At 42.8% G+C, this 18,153-nt stretch overlaps 2 protein-coding genes across 4 annotated transcripts in view; one reads left to right on the top strand and one right to left on the bottom strand.

Moving 5' to 3' along the window:
* The first annotated feature begins 1,257 nt into the window (after positions 1 to 1,257).
* On the top strand, positions 1,258 to 15,598 carry kcnc1b (potassium voltage-gated channel, Shaw-related subfamily, member 1b). 3 transcript variants are annotated; one of them, XM_017405899.3, is made up of 4 exons: positions 1,261 to 2,917; positions 6,160 to 7,075; positions 8,060 to 8,233; positions 12,947 to 15,598. In XM_017405899.3, exons 1-4 carry the CDS (start codon positions 2,360 to 2,362, stop codon positions 13,054 to 13,056), a joined length of 1,758 nt encoding a protein of 585 aa, XP_017261388.1. In that variant the 5' UTR covers positions 1,261 to 2,359; the 3' UTR covers positions 13,057 to 15,598. The 3 variants fall into 3 exon arrangements, with proteins under 3 accessions (XP_024859399.1, XP_017261388.1, XP_017261387.1); XM_017405898.3 differs by lacking the exon at positions 12,947 to 15,598 and adding an exon at positions 9,255 to 12,467; XM_025003631.2 differs by lacking the exons at positions 8,060 to 8,233; positions 12,947 to 15,598 and adding an exon at positions 9,230 to 12,467 and having other exon boundaries at positions 1,258 to 2,917; positions 6,160 to 7,053.
* Positions 15,599 to 15,811: 213 nt separating this feature from the next.
* sergef (secretion regulating guanine nucleotide exchange factor) overlaps positions 15,812 to 18,153 on the bottom strand; it is a 9,873-nt gene continuing 7,531 nt past the window's right edge. Inside the window, exon 11 of the mRNA XM_017405900.3 lies at positions 15,812 to 16,869. Within this exon, the coding sequence (XP_017261389.1) occupies positions 16,652 to 16,869 (218 nt within the window). The 3' untranslated portion in view covers positions 15,812 to 16,651. The remainder of the gene's footprint in view (positions 16,870 to 18,153) is intronic.

Raw genomic sequence — 18,153 nt, forward strand, 5'->3', positions numbered from 1 at the left:
TTACATTTAGACTTCCGAACGGAACCTGGAAGTTGAAGCTGGAACAGGACCAGCTTCCCTGTTGGCTGGTAGTTCTTACCTTGCTGCGGTGTGTTTTAAATGTTCATTTTTTCTAAAATGTGTTGCTGTAATTAGTTATTTCATGCCTAAAAGAAAAGCTCATGTGACACCATGATTGTGTGCAGGAAAGCAGGCGGGACTTAGAGCCCCACATCTCCTGTGCACAGATCCCTTTTAAAAAAAACAAACAAACAAACAAAAACAACAACATGGCAGCTTCCATAAACCATATACTGCTGGCTTCAACTCCCAACAACAGGAGAAGGCCAGGACACATGATCTGTAGCAAATACAGTCTATGCTCCCGAGGCCAGGCGGTGCCATTTTGAACTAACTTTCATCTATTTTACGCTAGATGCTTTAGGAAAACTCAGTCCTGCTCAGTCTTTTGAACCCATTGCCATCCATGAACTATTTGGTGAAGATAAAGCTTCAAATACTTATTTATTTTATGGCCCACTGCTGAAAGCGAAGGCAGAGTGATTTTTTTTTTTTTACCCGTCTCTGTCTGAGTGTGCGCATTTGTTTGTCTGTACTATATAATATCTCATAGACCACAAATTTTAGTGAAACTTTCAGAAAGTAATCTAATTGGATGTCCAACTACAGGTGATTAACTTTTGGAGTCAGGCCGATTCAAGATGGCCGCCGCCACGGCACAGCGGTCTTAGCGAACACAAAAGTTTGCCGTGCCTTAGCAAATTCTACACTTTGGGCGAAAATTTAGTAGCTGAGAGTCATCCACAACAGGTACTCCAAGCACTAACAGATTAGATAAAGTTATGTTGAAAGTTTGACCAAAATACCCACAACTCTTCATTTCTCAACATAAGATGATCTCTGCCTAAAACTCTGGCATGAAGGAATGCTAGGTCTTCAATTTCTAAACTTGGTTCTTTAAACAACCAAGTTTAGAAGAATCAGATGGCATATGCTAGTTTAGCAGAAGTCTTTATTTTTTATTTCTTAATGCTACAAAATGAGAGGCACCATTAAGACTTTCTTGCAGGGATCTATAGCGCCCTCTGGTGGCAGATAAAATCAGATGGCCGCGGTAATTACATGAATTACATGAATCAAGTGCAGCGCACGCAGAGATGTAGAGTGGGTCTTAAGTTCTGTCCCTGCATGGAGCTGTTTCTGGTCTCAGTTTCATCAGTAACCTGTAGAGCAACAACAGCTGCAGTGACAGTCTGAACTCTGACACACCTGGAGACCACGGAGCCACGGGTGATGCTGATTTGAAGGGGGGGTAGGTGAATGTGTGCGTTCACGGCTCCGGGGGCGGTCACACCTTCCCCAGACAGCTGTGCGTGAGGAGGACGAGTCCCTCCTCTGGTCGCTGCAGCTGAGGCTCTGCGACCACAGAAGCTGAATGGGACGGACCGGAGAAAAGTGCAGCATGACCATTTCGGCGGCTTAAACTGAGCGTGTTGTTTTAATAGGCTGGATCCAGGAGCCTCCACTGGGCATGCTCGATGACAGAAGAGAGCAGGGCTCGGCGTGAATAACAGGCAGTGAGTTTGGGGCGTTTTTGGAGGAGGCTGGTCGCCCCGCTCGTCTTCGATTTAAACGCGGTTGATCTCGAAGACGTGGACGTTTTTTGCCTTTTTCACCCCCTCTCAAACAGAATGTGGGGCGCCTGCGTCTAGCGGCGCGTGAGCGGTCAGGGGAAGCGGTCTTCGAGGTGTCCGCTGAGAGACAAAAGACCTGCTGGTTCGAGCGGTGGCGTCGTCAAACGCGGAGAGGGAGCGGGCTGAGCCGAGGGAAGGAGGTGAGTCTGTAGGAGGAGGCAGCAGCAGCAGCAGCATCAGGACCAGGAACAGGATCAGGACCAGGCGCTGTCCGCTCAGCACCACAGTCACCTTGCTGTGAAAGTCAGAAACCTGCATCTGATCCAACCACCGCCACCTGCTGAATCCGACGAGCTGGAGAAGATCTGTTGTTTTATCTCGGCGATGTGACGTCCATTCCTAATCTGATCCCATTGGCTGCTATCGCTTTGGCTTTGGAACCCTGCACAAGAGAAGAGCCTGGCTCTTTTTAAATTATTTTTATTTTGTCTTTAGAACCCATTTCAGCTCATCCAGGTGCTTGTAGGTGCAGGGTTTTAAAGGGAATGTAGCCCGGTGCGTGCCAAACAGCACTCCCCCTCCTCCGCGCCTCCCTCTCCAAGTCAGCGAGAACCGACAGGGCTGCTTCGTGCGTAAAATTTGCTCCCGCGAGCGTGATCGGGCGCGCCAGGGCTGACCTTCGCTATGATGAGGGGAACCTTTTGGAGAAATGCCTAAGGGACGCGATGGGCCTGAGCGACGACAAGGATCGCATTGTGATCAACGTGGGAGGGATCCGACATCAGACGTACCGCAGCACCCTGCGCACCCTGCCCGGCACGCGGCTCTCCTGGCTGGCCGAGCCCGACGCGCCCAACCACTTTGACTATGACGAGAAGACCGAGGAGTTCTTCTTCGACCGCCACCCGGGCGTGTTCGCGCACATCCTCAACTACTACCGGACAGGTAAGCTGCACTGCCCGGCCGACGTCTGCGGGCCGCTCTACGAGGAGGAGCTGGCCTTCTGGGGCATCGACGAGACCGACGTGGAGCCGTGCTGCTGGATGACCTACCGCCAGCACCGCGAGGCGGAGGAGGCCCTCGACAGCTTCGGCGGCGGGGGTCTGCTGGACCTGGGGAGCGACGACCCGGAGCCCGAGCCGGAGCACGAGGATGACGACGAGATGACGAGGAGGCTGGCGCACGGGGACTCACCTGACACCAGGAGCGGCAGCCTGTGGAGCCGCTGGCAGAAACGGGTCTGGGCCCTGTTCGAGGACCCGTACTCTTCAAAATATGCAAGGGTGAGTGAGTGAACGTCTTATCATGTAAGAGCACTGGCAGCATAAAATCTGAAATGTTTTATTAGTTTGAGCTGAATAAACAAAAGGCTTTATTAGTTTAACCATGCTACAGAAACAAGTGATACGAGGGGGGCTTTTTGTGAGCCTGCACTGTAGTCCCAGGGTTCTCCACAGCGCAGCAAGTCATTAAAAAGCCTGGCATTCTGTGAAGGAATGCATATCGCCCGCGGCCTTTCATGGCGGAGTTTGAAACTAAGATCATCTTGTGCTGGGCGCATTTGCATTTTGGTCAAACCTGTAAAATAATATGTGCTCCGACTGACTCTCAGCTACTATCACACCCAATATTGAAAAGCTACCTGACAACCAGGGTTGACTCCGAGAGTTAATGCAAATGTTTTGAACAAAGATCTTGCACAATAAGTAGCACTTAGACTCTGTGTTATGAATGACTGGCAGCCACAGCCTCACCAAACTGCAGCTCGGTGTCTTTAAAACCGACTGAATTATAGCCAGTTTGGTATTTTTTAAACTCAGTTGCTGTGGTGACTGTCATGAATTGGGTTGGCTCGAAAAGGTAAATCTGTTGTAGAGCTACATCTAATGATTATTTCCTGGAGGTTTCATTAAAATCCGTACAATGTTTCCTGAGACATTCTCCTAGCAGACTGATGAACGCACACTCACAGACGAGGGTGAAAACATCATCCCCCGCCTTTTGCCTTTCAGTGGTGGGCAACAATGAAACTCCTTCTGACTCCTACAGGTCTTTTGGATTGATGTTTCCAGGCCACGAGGATCTGTGGGCCGACTCTTTGGTTAAATAGGTCAGCTCCACATTAGGAAAGGCAGCTCCTTGGCACCACCACGGTGTTTGTGGCAGACCTCCAAATAAAAAATGAGGTTGCTGTTTGAAGTGACATTTTTAGTTTTTGTTATGGGCGCGTTTCCATTTGGGCAAAATGCCTTCCGATCCCTTTTTTTTCCTCCTCCAGCATTTTTTGACCACCAGGTCCAAAGACCACAGAGCTGCAGGCTGTGTGAACAGCAGCAGCCTGTAAATATTACCAGACAACTGGAAGTGTGCATCGACAGTTTGTCACCCATATGCATTTAAAAGAAAATAATAATAACTTGATTGCATTTAATTTTTCCCTTTTTTTGAGGCGGTATAAAAAGAAAATTAAATCAGTGTCCCACATTCAACAGTGAGCATGACAAAAGCAGAGCGCGGATTGACAGAGCGCCACAAACACTGGCAAGAAGATTAATTAAACTTGAGCTTCAGAGTTAATTACAGACTCTATTCACAGTGGATAAAGCAGTGGAAAGCCTTTGTCATACCGTTCTGCTGTAGACGGTGACAAGGTTTGTTAGCAAGAGTAAAAATTAGCCCCCAAAATAAAACTAATTGTTGCCCATCCACCCTTTCTTACAGACAACTGCGTTCCTAGCTGTCACAAAGAAGCACGGTTTGAGCGGCAGGCTGATAAAATGTGACATTTGTTCTATTGTTTGGAAGGTGAGATGTTCAGCAGGCGGAGCGAGTCATCTGCCCGCAGAAAGTGATTTTGTCACACTTTGGTTTAGTGTTAATGATTTTCTTCTTTTATGTTTTTCTTTTTGCTGTTGTTGTCAGTAATGGCTGTTGCACGTATTGCGATTTAAAGGAGAACTGGACAATCCAAAAAGATGCAGCCGATAATCACAAACCGATAAGGAAAACAGCATGCGGTGTTTATTTATTTCACTGTGTGCTGTGAAGTTGCCCTGAATTAGATTAAAATTATAAGTAGTGTTGTTTTTTTGTTTTGCTTTGTTTTTGTGCCGAACACACTTCAGAGGGGGTGGATTAAACAACATTACGCAATCAGATAATACACCAGCACTTGCTACAAAGGCTGAGCACTTGACAACTGTAGGTTTTTATTTTAAGGAATTCAGCTTTTTTTAAACTTCCGTCAGTGAGATGCAAATATGCAAGGATTTTTTTTTTACTTTTTAAAATCTTGTTTCAGACAGCCCTGTTGACAGTCATCACTCTTCTGGAGTGAAAACATTCTGTCTCCACTGAAACATTACGCTAACGTGGAAGGGAAGCAGACATTCATAAGGAGAGGAGATTTCCTCAGCACAGTGGCGATGAGATGCTCTAACGAGGGTCTGTTTTCCATCTTGTGCTGCTGTGCCTGCCTCCCTGTGAATGGCCGTGACTGCCACGGTGGCAGCGTTTCCTTGCAGAGTCGAATACACAGCAGAGTTCATGTCCAGACCTGCCTGTTTTGTAACTGGCATCTTCCTCACAGCCGCTCATTACTCTCTCCTGCTCCTTAACAACACCATGCATTAGTTTAAGAGCTACCACGAAGCCGGACATTTGCATACAAGACCAAACTGCTATTGATCCAACTTTTGCATTTCATTGGACAATTATCCTCTCTTCCTGTTTTACTTCCCCGTCCATCTCTGGTCCGCTCACCTCCCCGAGGATGTAGCTTCTCTTAGTGTCTAGTAGAAACCGCGAGCAGTAAGACATGCTGTAAACCTACACAGTGTGATGAGAGGAAGATTACGTGAGGAAGATGAGCAGCACAGGGCTGCAATCAATGACTCTGGAGAGATACCGTATCTGTTACTCTCATGTTGTATTCACCAGAACTCTCAGAACCTAAATGTGATGAAATCCGAGAGTCTGGTCGATGCATAATGAAGGCTAAAGTACTCTTTTGCCATTAAGGGAATTATGGGTTTCTCTAAGCTCCCAGCAATTCCCAGGAGCTGATCATTGGGACAGCGTGACCTTGTGAAGGGAAGACCTACTGTAGGGATGGTGCTGAAGGGAAGAGCCTGGGCTAAATTTAGCCGAGAGGGTTGACACTAATGTCCTGTTTGCTAGTCCTGCTGCTGCAGACTCCTTGTAATTCTGCATATAGGACACCCATGAAAATGCCACAACCTTGAGATACAACAAAAAAGCAGGAGAAAAGAAAGAGCAAGTTTGCACTGATCGTCCCTTTTACAATGCCACTTCAGAGTCAAAACACAAAGAGATTAGTCACTGTCAACCTAGTTGTCATTGTGTGAGATATTAGACTGAGCTGCTGTGTGTCCTTCCAAGAATGGCTAAAGCCATCCAGCTTGATTACACTGTTTGTGTTACTGTGCTCATTTTTCTCTCTGTCCTTCTCTCCCCACCCGCTTCCTGCTCCATTTCTTCCTCTGCGCCCTGTTTTACTGTCCAGTGGATAGCTCTGGCTTCATTGTTCTTCATTCTGGTGTCCATCACCACCTTCTGCTTGGAGACCCATGAAGCCTTCAATCCGATCATGAACCGCACCGAGGAGGAGCTGGTGGGCAACGAAACGGTGGTGAGCACCTACCAGGAGACCGAGACAGCCGCCTACCTCACCTACATCGAAGGCGTTTGTGTGGTGTGGTTCACGTTTGAGTTTCTAATGCGAATAACTTTCTGTCCGAATAAATTCGACTTCATCCGGAATGCGCTGAACATCATCGACTTTGTGGCCATCCTGCCCTTCTACCTGGAGGTGGGCCTCAGCGGGCTCTCCTCCAAGGCGGCTAAAGACGTGCTGGGGTTCCTGAGAGTGGTCCGCTTTGTGCGGATCCTGCGGATCTTCAAGCTGACCCGTCACTTCGTGGGGCTGCGCGTGCTGGGCCACACCCTGAGGGCCAGCACCAACGAGTTCCTGCTCCTCATCATCTTCCTCGCTCTAGGTGTCCTCATTTTTGCTACTATGATCTATTACGCCGAACGCATCGGAGCTAACCCTAATGACCCGAGAGCCAGCGAGCACACGCAGTTCAAGAACATCCCAATCGGATTCTGGTGGGCCGTGGTGACCATGACGACCCTTGGCTACGGAGACATGTACCCCAAGACGACCTTTGGTATGCTAGTTGGAGCCCTGTGTGCCCTGGCAGGTGTGCTGACCATCGCCATGCCCGTCCCTGTGATTGTCAACAACTTTGGAATGTATTACTCCTTGGCCATGGCGAAACAGAAACTACCAAAGAAAAAAAACAGGCACATCCCTCGGGCACCCCAACCAGGTTCTCCTAACTACTGTAAGTCCAGCATCAGCTCCCAGCATCCAAGCCCTATACCCCATGACGATGTCTTTGAGATCAAGTTTCAAGGTAAGAAAACAAATCAAACACTAACTCTAATATACTGTTGTCTCACTGCTTCTCTTTGCTCTTTCAGTAGCTTCAGCAGATTCACTGTCTGGTCCCGCACATCAATCAGACAGTGATTCAGACACAAGATTAAACAAATGAATGAAATTCTGAAAACCAGCTACAGTACAAAAACGCTGCATATAATGAAAAGCATATTTGACTCTTGATAAAAGAACAGAGACCGTGAGTAATCTTGCTATTGATTTTGCACTTCTTAATGCAGTGATTCACTCCTCCTCTCTCTCAAGAATAAGAGGATGTAGTTGCAGTGTTAAGAACAACCATTAGTAGATGCTAAACGACTTACTGTCCCTCTGGTGAAGTCAGTGCAAAGATATATTGACTTTCAGTGGCGTCTGTGCACAAAAAAAACACGCAAAGCTTCAAATGGGAAATTTTACCAAAAAAAGCACACACTTTCATGAGCAATTTTATTGTACCGATCAACCCGTGTGTAGACAAGCTAAATCTGATTTTTGTAAGTGCGGATCTGTGGAGAAGATTATGAAAACTAATATATTTCCTGTTGTAGATAGATCCTTAAATGACCCAAGTTTGGAGAATGAGAGTTTAATTTTGACTGGATTGAGGAGTTAATGCTACACCAGGAGCTTCAGCTAGCTGCTGCAGCCTAGATTTACACTTGCAAATAACCATAAAGTTCTATGTAAATAATCATCTAATGAAAAACTGATGGCACTGTAAACCACTCACAAGAACGGCTATAACATCTTTGCGGCTGAAGCTGTTATAAGACAGCAGGAATCAACTTTGGTCTTGGTTCCCATTGGATTAACCGTTAATTTGTCAATCTGGTCAAAATGAAACTTAATTTCTCTAAACTGAAGTTGCTCAAAGAGCTCTCTACAACAAGTAAGACATTAAATGTTCACAACTTTTAAACCTTTACCTGTTTTTGTTTTTTTTTCTATTCACATCAAGACTCCAAGCTGAACGGTGAGGCAGCGAACGCAGCCCTGGCCAATGAAGATTGCCCACATATAGACCAGGCCATATCTCCAGAGGAGATCTTCAGCCCCAGTGAGAGAGAGCGGCCCTGCTTCTTGGTCACCACCGCCAAACGTCCCAACCACACAGGGGGCAGAGTGAGGAGGGGTACGTACAGTAACAGCCAATCACAGGGCCCCCCAAGACACTGACACCCTGTAGGCCGTAGACACGACACACTCCGTCTTTTGCTTCCATTTTTCACAGGCTCCGACACAAAAACACACGCAATGACCAACCTCACACTCTTTCGCAACAGCTGCTTTCCCTCAATCATCCTGCTGGGCATTGTAAATATATACAGATGTAATTTTCCAACCCACATACGTTAGGGCCAAGCACAATCACCACAAATGTCAAAATATTTGTCCACATCTACATAATATATTTTTCTGTACCATGCATAATGTAATTACCCCTATTTATTTACCACAGTAAGAAAGCTATTTTTGAGATTTATATGATCTAGAATGTGTTGTCGTACATGCCTAAGAGAGTAATTATGTGCTACATGTGTATCATGTATGTATACGTGTTTTAATGATAAATAACATGTGGGTTCCTGACTTATGAGTGCATTCCTCTTGACCATAACGGTGCATGAAGTGTCTTGCTGATGGGTGCTATCAGTATGGTGGAGGAGCACAACACAAATTACTATAACTATTATTATGTCCTCATTTCTTTACGAATAAATGATAATAAATCCTGTTTTAACGTTTCTACTTAATAAGAATCTTTCGGACATTCCTTTTAGAAGGCTGTGTGCAGTAAATGGCAGACAGTGTGAAATTCAACCTGTAGCTGAGGGTACATTTCCCGCCTGGGGTGCCTACGTTTCTTGACTTTTCCCAGTGTTTTACTCCAAGCCATTCCAGTACCACCCGGTGCATGCCGTTGTACTCCTGATGCACTCGATGCATGGTAAAGAATAAGTTGTCTCAAGTCTGTGTTTGACCTGTTTCAATAGAGACAAAAACAAGAAAGCAACAGGTTTAGCATAAGCAGTGAGGAATACCAAAAAATATATTTTAAAAAATTTATTTAATTAATTAAAAAAACAAAACACTTTCTGTCATGGATTCAGTGCTGCAGTGTACTTAGAACGTTCTCTGTTTTTCAACTGAAGGTTATGAAAAGCCTTGGAGCCTTAACAGCATGTCTGGCATGAGCGGGGATGCCTCTGGAGTGTCCTCAGTGTCCGCCCTGCCCTGCAGCCCACCCTGTCTAATGCAGCACTCACATTCTCCCATCCCATCCATTATGTAGCATGGTTGAGTAGCAGACACAATGCCATTGGAAGGCCAGTCCACACTCCTCCTCCTTATCTTTCCTGTCAGATTTTTTGCTTTGACACTTGCCTTCGCCCCTGCTATATATATATTATTTTTTTGTTTTGTTTGGTTTGGTTTGGTTACACTTTTGTTTCTGGAAAACTGTATCCTACCTGTGCTGATACTCAAGCTTCCCAAGTGATCCACTTGGGTGTGTCATCATACCCTAGAGTAGACAACATTGGCACATGCCACTCTGCATGGGTCATCTCAGCTGCAGACAAAGCTCTGTTCTTCTGCAGGCTAACTCCACTCTTCTTTCCCTGTGTTGACATCATTGCCTGTTGCTCTGTTGCTTTTGATCTCTCATACTCTCCTGCTAATAAGTTTGATCTCATTTGCTTTTTTTTTGTTTGTTTGTTTGTTGTTTTTTTTTTTTTTTTTTAAATAATTTGTGAACTAAATTTTCATGAGATGTACCCCTGCTAATTGTATGCTGGAAATCAATATTTCATTGCTTTTACAACATATCTAAAAGCTGTTAAGGCAACTCTTAAGTGCTTTGTGCGTTGCAAAGTAGAGACGTTTTTTTTTTTAATTATTATTATTCAGAAGTGCAATCCAGACGAGACTCAATGTTAGCTGAGTGGCCATGATTGAAAAAAAAAGCATTTGAACATAATGTTCATGGTGTCCAATGCAATATGGAGATGATGGCGATTCTTATGATTCCTATGATACATCTAATTTCAACTGAACTAAAACTGTTATTTTGCATGAGAAATTATGTTCAACCAAGAAGCTAACTGTAATGCAGTACCTGTACGATCTGTTCTTTTCTTTGAAAAGCTGATGAAGCTTTGTCATTTTTATGCATTTCGAGACAGCTTTATAAGAGACTCAGTCATAGCAGAGATTTTTATGTAGCTGCCATTCTTTGCCTTTCCCCAATTTCATCTTATATTTTCTTGTATTCGTTTGACTGGAGCCTACAGAAAAAGAAAAAGCAAAGTGATTTAACTTTAATAATCTGTGACAAAGCCAATCGATGCTGTTATGAGCATAAATCATTTTTATACAATTATGATTAATGGGTTTTTTAACTCTATTAGTAGTCTGCAGCAACTTCTCTTAGTACTGAGCTGCTTAACTGATGCAGAACTAAAAACGAAACAAATGTGCCTTCATACGTGGTGAGGCAAAAGAATAAATTGACACAATATTACACTAATGTTCCCAGCGTAGCATCACAACTTAAACCGTGCTCATAACAGGGTAAGAAAAGTTTACTTCACACATAGGGGATACCTTGTACTTTTTGCACTACTCTTAAACTCTTTTACAAATCTCCTCTTGGTTACTGAAACACATACTAGCTTTTAACTTTTAGAGCAGTGGTGTCCAAACTTTTTTAAACACGGGCCAAAATCGCCAAGTTGAAAGTCGTCGCAGGCCACAAACAATTTTTGATTTCCTATTTTTAAACTTTCAACAACGGAAATATTTTAGTGAAAGGAAACAGTATCCCCATTTTTGGTGGAAAAGAAGTTCTAAATCATTCTAAAACATAAAAAAAGCCTTGAAAATGTTTACCTTATTTAAAGACGAGCATGTGATTCATTATGTGACTAATAATTGTTTATTTATTTATTTTATTTGTTTACTTGTCCTTTTAAAGTACATTTCAGTCTATTTTCTGGAACAAAAGTGTAAATTTAATCACTTCTTCGAAAACAGTCGCTAAAAAGAGGTTGTGCGGCCTACAGTAGAACCTTGAAGTAAAAGTTTTGTTAGCTCGTCGTTCGAACTCCATCTGTGAGTTTTGAGGGTTTTTTTTTTTTCAAAAATCTTCCAGACCTACACAACCATGGATGGCCTGACCTAAAAGGGGGGTCGAAGCACTGAAAACGTGTAGCTGATAGTCGCTAAAAGTGAAAAATAGGAAGCCAGATTTGAAGCGACACTAATAAAGGTGATCTAGTTGTACTGTATGTAAACCTTGTCCGCTCCATATTCCCTTAACAAAGTTCAATTTCCCTCTGAAAATGCTTTGTGTATTTGGCAAATTTTTATGAACTGTTAACCAAAAGTCTGCGTTTCGGTAAAAGTCAGTAAAGGTTTGTGGTCCGATTCCCCATGAAATTGGAATAAAAATAACAAACGTGGTTAATTAAAGATGAAAAACTTGTGCTGTGCCTAATGTTGCACATTTTAAGAAGATCCTTTCCTCATCTCGTTTTCTGGTAAACTTAGAAATGATTAAACTTTTTCATCTTCATCAGCCTCTTAAGCCTGCTCGTAAAATGACATGATTCTTAAACTGAAGTCGAGGGCCACAGAAAATCACTCGGAGGACCGCAAAATGGCCCACGGGCTGCACTTTGGATACTCCTGCTTTAGAGGGACACATAGCACAAAGCAAAAAAAAAAAAACTGAATCCTGAGACAGTAGTCCCAATCTCTTGTAAAATAAAGCACAAACATGATTTTAAAAAAAGGGGACCAAGAAACTCTACAGAGCCAAAATATACCAAGTTTTAATCAACCAGCTGATTCCTGCTGTTTGTATGTCTACTGACTCCAAAGGTCAATACTTTTCCATGTATTGATACCGTCCCAATATTTATGCACAAGTCTTTTCAGGGCACTTTATTAAATCTTATATGTAGACCAACCAGTCACGTTCATCACTGGAAAGAAAAAAGAAAAGAAAAAAAAAAATGAAGTAAATATAGCAACTCGTCTAAGTTCTGTTTTTATCCTGAATGAGTTTAACATTTCGAGTCATGTTTCTTTGTGGTGATTAATGGACGTTATATATTTAAGAGAAAAAAAAAAATCATTGTGTAGATTTGATGTGAAGAGATGCAGGTGAATTTTATGGTCATACAAACCGAGTGAGAGGAGAGAGGAAAAAAAAAAAATCTATACGACAGTATCTGATTCTGATGTGGGTTTACTTGGGGAAAGGTAAATGCATGTATTTTACATTTATGCAAAAGAAAAAGTATTCAAATAAAATATGTACATACGAGTCCTTGCATGAAATAAATTTTATACACAACGAGCATTTAGACTTTGTTTTTATTCAGCAGCACATGCATACATACATCATTCCTTTTCCTACTGGCTTACTGTTTTCCACGGCTGTTCGACCCTCAAGCTCCTCGTGTTGTGGTTAAAGAGAGCTTAACAACAACAACGGAAAAAAAAAAAAAAAACGGGGAGGGTGGGTACTGTGAGAGCATGATTCAAAGTCTAGAAACGCATGACGGGGACTGAACTACTCAACGTCAGCCTTCAAGTCGCAGCATGATTGGGGCATGTTTATTAACCGACTCGGAGTCCAGACCGCTGCACTCAGACCGTAACCCGGTGTCTGACGCCTTGGCTGAGCATGGGAACACATGGTAAACCCTCCCGTTTACCATGACCAACTAACGGAGCACATTTTCTTTACTCTCCATCAACGCCATCACTTCCACCGGGATACATAATTTGTGTAATAATTTCCTTTTGTTATTGTTTTTGTTTTATATGTTTATAGAGACCCAACGACAGCACCGGAGCAGACAACCAACAGAGTCAGTTTGTGTTATGAACCATGGTGTACCAACCACTATGTGTATGACCCATAATGGCCCATCACCCACTTGATAGTGTTGTAGCTTTTTTATTTTATTTTTTATGTGCGTGTATAACTTAGTATTTTTTTAAATGGGTGTGACAGTGACAACCTGTACATCACAAACTCAGCATAGATGTAGCACTGAGGAAGTTTTGTTGTCAAGCCTTATGTAGCTCAGTATTTGTGACTGGTTACCGTGTTGTAATTTGTGTGCCTATTTTTTGGTGTGTGCCAGTGCTGTAAATACGCTTTTTTTATGTGTGTGCCGAAGTTGTGTGTACCAATGTTTTTGAGTGATCATCAAATATTTGTGTGCTTCTCGTGTCGAAAGGGAAAAAAAAAAAAAAATGTTGCTCCGATGTTAGTCACACCCCACTTCAGCATAAAAAGAGAGAAAAAAAATAAATAATTCACTTGTCTCGTCAGCCAGACCTAACAGTTGACAACGAAATTGTTACCTTTGCACTGTCATGGTCACGTTTTTGTAGAGTTTTGCACCGTTTTGCACCAGTGAACTTTTAACATTCCTTTGGTATGATTTTTTTTAAGGCATCAGAAAGATAATACCCACAAGAAGTTGCACTCGGAAAAATAGGGTAGTTTTTCAATAAAGCACCACTCTTACCTTGCTATAATGAGGGATAAAGGGGACAGCTCAGATCTTTTCGTGTGGAGTTCTGCGAAATGGTTACAAACAATTAACACCTCATCCATTGTACATATCTCTTTAAACAATCGTAGTTTGGAGATATAAATGTTATTTCTGGCCAGTCTGACAAGCTAACAGCTGATCTGAGCGAGGCCAAGACTGAAAGGGGCTTGTTGAAAGGTTCGAGGGAACGCTAATTTAAAAAACTTTTACGCCGCTGTCAATTTCCCATTCCGGCGGACATATTATGATATACTCTGCACCAGAAGCTCTACAGCTAGTTCCTGCTGCTGCAACTTTTGCTTGCTTGCAATTACTCCATAGAGTGCTACGTAAATAACCTTGCAATGCAAAGATTTATAAAACGGCACTCACACGAGCCGCTATTAAATCTTTGAGATAGGAGGTTGTTTTCTAAAAGACGGCAGCAATCCACTTTATTCGTGGCTCAGACTACCACTCAGCATAGCCTTTAGCTTGACAATCCAGTCAAAATTAAACTCTGTTTTTACAAACTAGTGTTGTTCAAGATGCTGCACTATATCGACAGAAGTATTTGGCCACAACAGATCCTCATTGTAATCAAATATATACCAATTATAATGAAGCTGGTCTCCCCTTTTTCAGCTTCTGCTCTTCTTAGAAGACTTTTCACCAGAGTGTTTCTGTGGGAGTTTTGTGCCCATTCATTCTGTAGAGCATTTATGATGCTGATATTGGACCACACCAGGTCTTTACAGTTCCTGTTTTGTGCGCTGGAGGACAGGCATGTTGGAACAGAAGGGAACGCCCCCAAAGTGTTGCCATAGCCTCCTGACTACCAGTAGTTCAAATTTGTCCTCTGTGGAGGACATTTGTAAACCTCAATGTCTCCCGCCCATTGCATACTACTGAATTAACTCCTTTTTCCATCTATAGGGGACATTTAGGGCTTTTCAGTGATACCAAATGTGAAGGGGTAGAGCTGATTATCTTACAAAGATTGGACAATTAAAACAAATTAAATTGTGATTGGACAATATATATATATTTTCCTGGTAGCCAATCAGATAAAGCTGGAAGCAGAATGTTGTCTAAAATGTCTCGGTGGGCTGAGGCATTAAGATTTCCCAAACCCTGACTGAAACACCTGAACTCAACAATTTACAGGTGTGGCAGAATCCCGTAGTGCATCTTTACCAGGTGTTAATCGTTCACAGCTTTTCCGCAGAACCTGCCTCCAAAAAATCTGAACTGTCCCTTTAAAATAACAAGCTGCCCAGTAGAAATGAGAAAATCGTTCACACAGTTCAATATTATACGTGTGCTCTGATAAAACCAAGACAACTTATGCATAAAAGATACAATATCATTCCATATTTCTGAGCTTTTTATCTAATTAGTATGCAGTACAGTAGCATTTTAATTGACAATCATGTATAATTGGATTTTGTGTTCCTGTACTTATGAGCATTGGTATATTAGTATGTAATACCAATGACTGCCAAACCATTTTCATCATACTGGACAAGTGCCTCTGATATGCAATTTCCTCACAACTTTTAGGAGAACAGATTACAAGATTACCTAATGATCATTAAGCTTCAGTCATTATTCACCAGCCATTATAAACACTCAAAGGCATACAAACACAATAAGGAACCCCCCCCCCCCATATGAACCAGCTCCTAAAGGCAAGCAGTGAGCATTGCTAATTACAAACTCATTCTTGTTTGTGTGGGAAAAATCAGCGAGATGGGGACCAACTTTTTAACCAAACAACTGCAAACACACTGCCAACAACTTCCTTAGATCTGAACGAAGTTACAGCTGAGCACAAATTGGGGGGGGGCAGTATGCTGGTCATTGTTCAACAAAAAAAGACAAAATAAAAAAAAACCCACAGCAGCAGTTATTGTAGACGGAACAAAAAAAAAAAAAAACATGGCGACATATGTGCCATTTAGTGCAATATTAGAGTGTTTTGAACACCGTGCAAATTGTGGTTACTTATCTCAGTGAGGTGTTCGGTGGTCATATTGGTTGGTTTGATGTTTAGAGGTTTATTTATTTATTTTTGTGTGTGTCTTTTTTGACAGATACAACTCAGACTTGTACAATAAATAGTGATAAATAAAAAAAAAACACAGAAATAATCAGGTTTCAGTGAGTGTTGATTTATTATTATTATTTTTTTTTTATCAATCCAAGAAAAAGCATTTGAATTTTTTTCCCACGCATTCTTTCAGTGGTGCAGATGTTTCACCCAGCTGAGGTGAATAAACTAACACTGGGAAATAAAATAAAAAATAAAAACAGGAAGTGTAAAGCAGACATGAGTCTTCCTGCGTCTCGTATCTTTGACCAAAAGGAAACCGAGTGAAGAACTTTGGTTATTATTCAGGTGCAGCAGTGCTGATGAAAAATATTAGTTGGGTTAAATGCAGTAAATAAGTATCAACCAATGTGAGTTAACTAAGTACAGGAGTAAAAAAATGTAGAAACAAAAGAGGAATTGAATAGTCTACAAATTGACAAGAATATAAATGAATTAGAGACCTGTTCTGCGTGTTTAAACAGTAAATTATATGACGAGATTTTCTTTTTTTTCAAATAAAATGCAGAGCGACTATTTCCTGAAACTCAAGATGACAGCAATAAATCCCCTGACATAGGAAATGAGTGTTTTAAGCACCAATCCAATCAATTCCCCAAACAATCCACGGTAGTTTCAGTATGAAAGACTAACATGACACTCAGATCAGCAGCTATAGACGCAGCCGTCTCTGCTTTCATGTCCGCCAAACTTCGGCCATAACTGCGTCCAAACACACGGTAGTATTGTGTCAGCTGCAGATTAAAGTGTGAGCCTTTTAAAAAGTGAAAGTTTAAGCACAAGAAGGAATTTGAAATAAATGCATCAGGGCTTTGCAAAGCACCAGTAAGCAACTGAAAGAGAGTTGTCCCAAAACCATCTGTTTTCTGTAGTCTGATTGTCATTCTGTGCAATGTTTGTGCTCCAGTGCTTCTCGTGCGGGGTCAGAGTTCTGTCTTGAACCAGTCGCCACAGTGCACACTGCCATAGAGTGTCCAGCTCCACAGCCAATGAGAACAGGTCTTAGATCAGAGACGAGCTGGGGATGAAAGACGTCAGCCTGAGAGCCGTCTCCACACATTCCGTGTTCATTCCAGCCCCACGAGAGAAGACAACCCCCTGAAAAGGAGAGCAATTCGGGGTCAGTGACAGGACATTGACGGGGGGGTGGGGGGTGGTGGATGGATGGACAGAGGTGTGCAATGTGGGCTAAAATTAGAAGCCTACAGAAAAAAAAAATGGCTGGGTGCAAAAACAAGACCAAACACATGAAAAGAACAGAAGGCACACAATCACACACGCAGAGCTTCTCTGATCTCGACACGGACGCTCGGACGGCAATAAAGTCCCACCCCCTGATCCTCACAGCTGGTGAGCTTGTTGGTGGGTGTGGTCAGGCCCGCATCACCGAGGAGACACGTGCCATGGCAACACAGTTACCTAATAGGCTCCATTGCCATGGCAACAGAAGCGAGCTTGCTTCCTCAAGGGTAACACATCGTCAAGCTTTCTCTCGTTGTGTGCCTTCCATGTTTTCATTCGTTTCATGGAGTGCTTTTTTGTTTTTTAGTTTTTTCTTTGTCGTTCTGTGTTTTTTAGCCTGTCTCTCAAAGATCCGGATCCTCCGGCAGACACATATGCTTTCACCAGTTAGCGCGCAGAGATGTCACGCCAGCAGCTTATGTCAGTGTGACTTTCTGCCAGAAACAGCTTTGGCATTACAAAAGCACTTGTAGCCGTCTCTTTGAGATACGGCATGGACAGGTAGACTGCATTTGGCATGACTTCCAGTTAAGTGAGTTCAGTCAACATTTTTTATTTTTACTATCAGTGAACTTAATGTGATGAAGCGGAGGGGGGAAAAAAAACAAAAGCTTCATTTTGGTGCTGTGCTTAATTCATGGATCCACTGACTAGAGTAAAGCACACGAGTGTTTCCATGGCAACAACGGGCCAGTACAATATTCTGCTCAACAAAAGGGATAGAAATCGCAGAATTGAAAGCCATTTCCTGGTGAGCTAATCCGGTCACAGATTTCCTAATTGGACTATTTTAAGTTTCCCCTCATAAACAGCACCACAGTGACATCATCTGCAGGGGCTGTCCGCCCCACCCCTTTTTAGACCAGCTTGCATGAGTCTGAAGGTAGAAGTAAATGACGTTAGATCTAAAGTGTTTGTGCTTCCACAGTCAAGTGTAGGTATTCACATGAACGTTTTTCCCCAGATTGGAAGAGCTGTGCCCACAGAGTCTTTGGCCTATCTCCCAACTCTGACCGCCGATGATGAATTTCATGCATAAGGACCACTTGCTCAGGTGCAAATGAGCACGGGCTGAGCAGGCAACAGATATCATAAGCAGCGTGAAACGCTCTTTATTTTTTATTTTTTTATCCCCCCCCC

Source organism: Kryptolebias marmoratus, linkage group LG11 (assembly GCF_001649575.2).
Source record: "Kryptolebias marmoratus isolate JLee-2015 linkage group LG11, ASM164957v2, whole genome shotgun sequence".
In the NCBI taxonomy this organism is placed as follows: domain Eukaryota; kingdom Metazoa; phylum Chordata; class Actinopteri; order Cyprinodontiformes; family Rivulidae; genus Kryptolebias; species Kryptolebias marmoratus.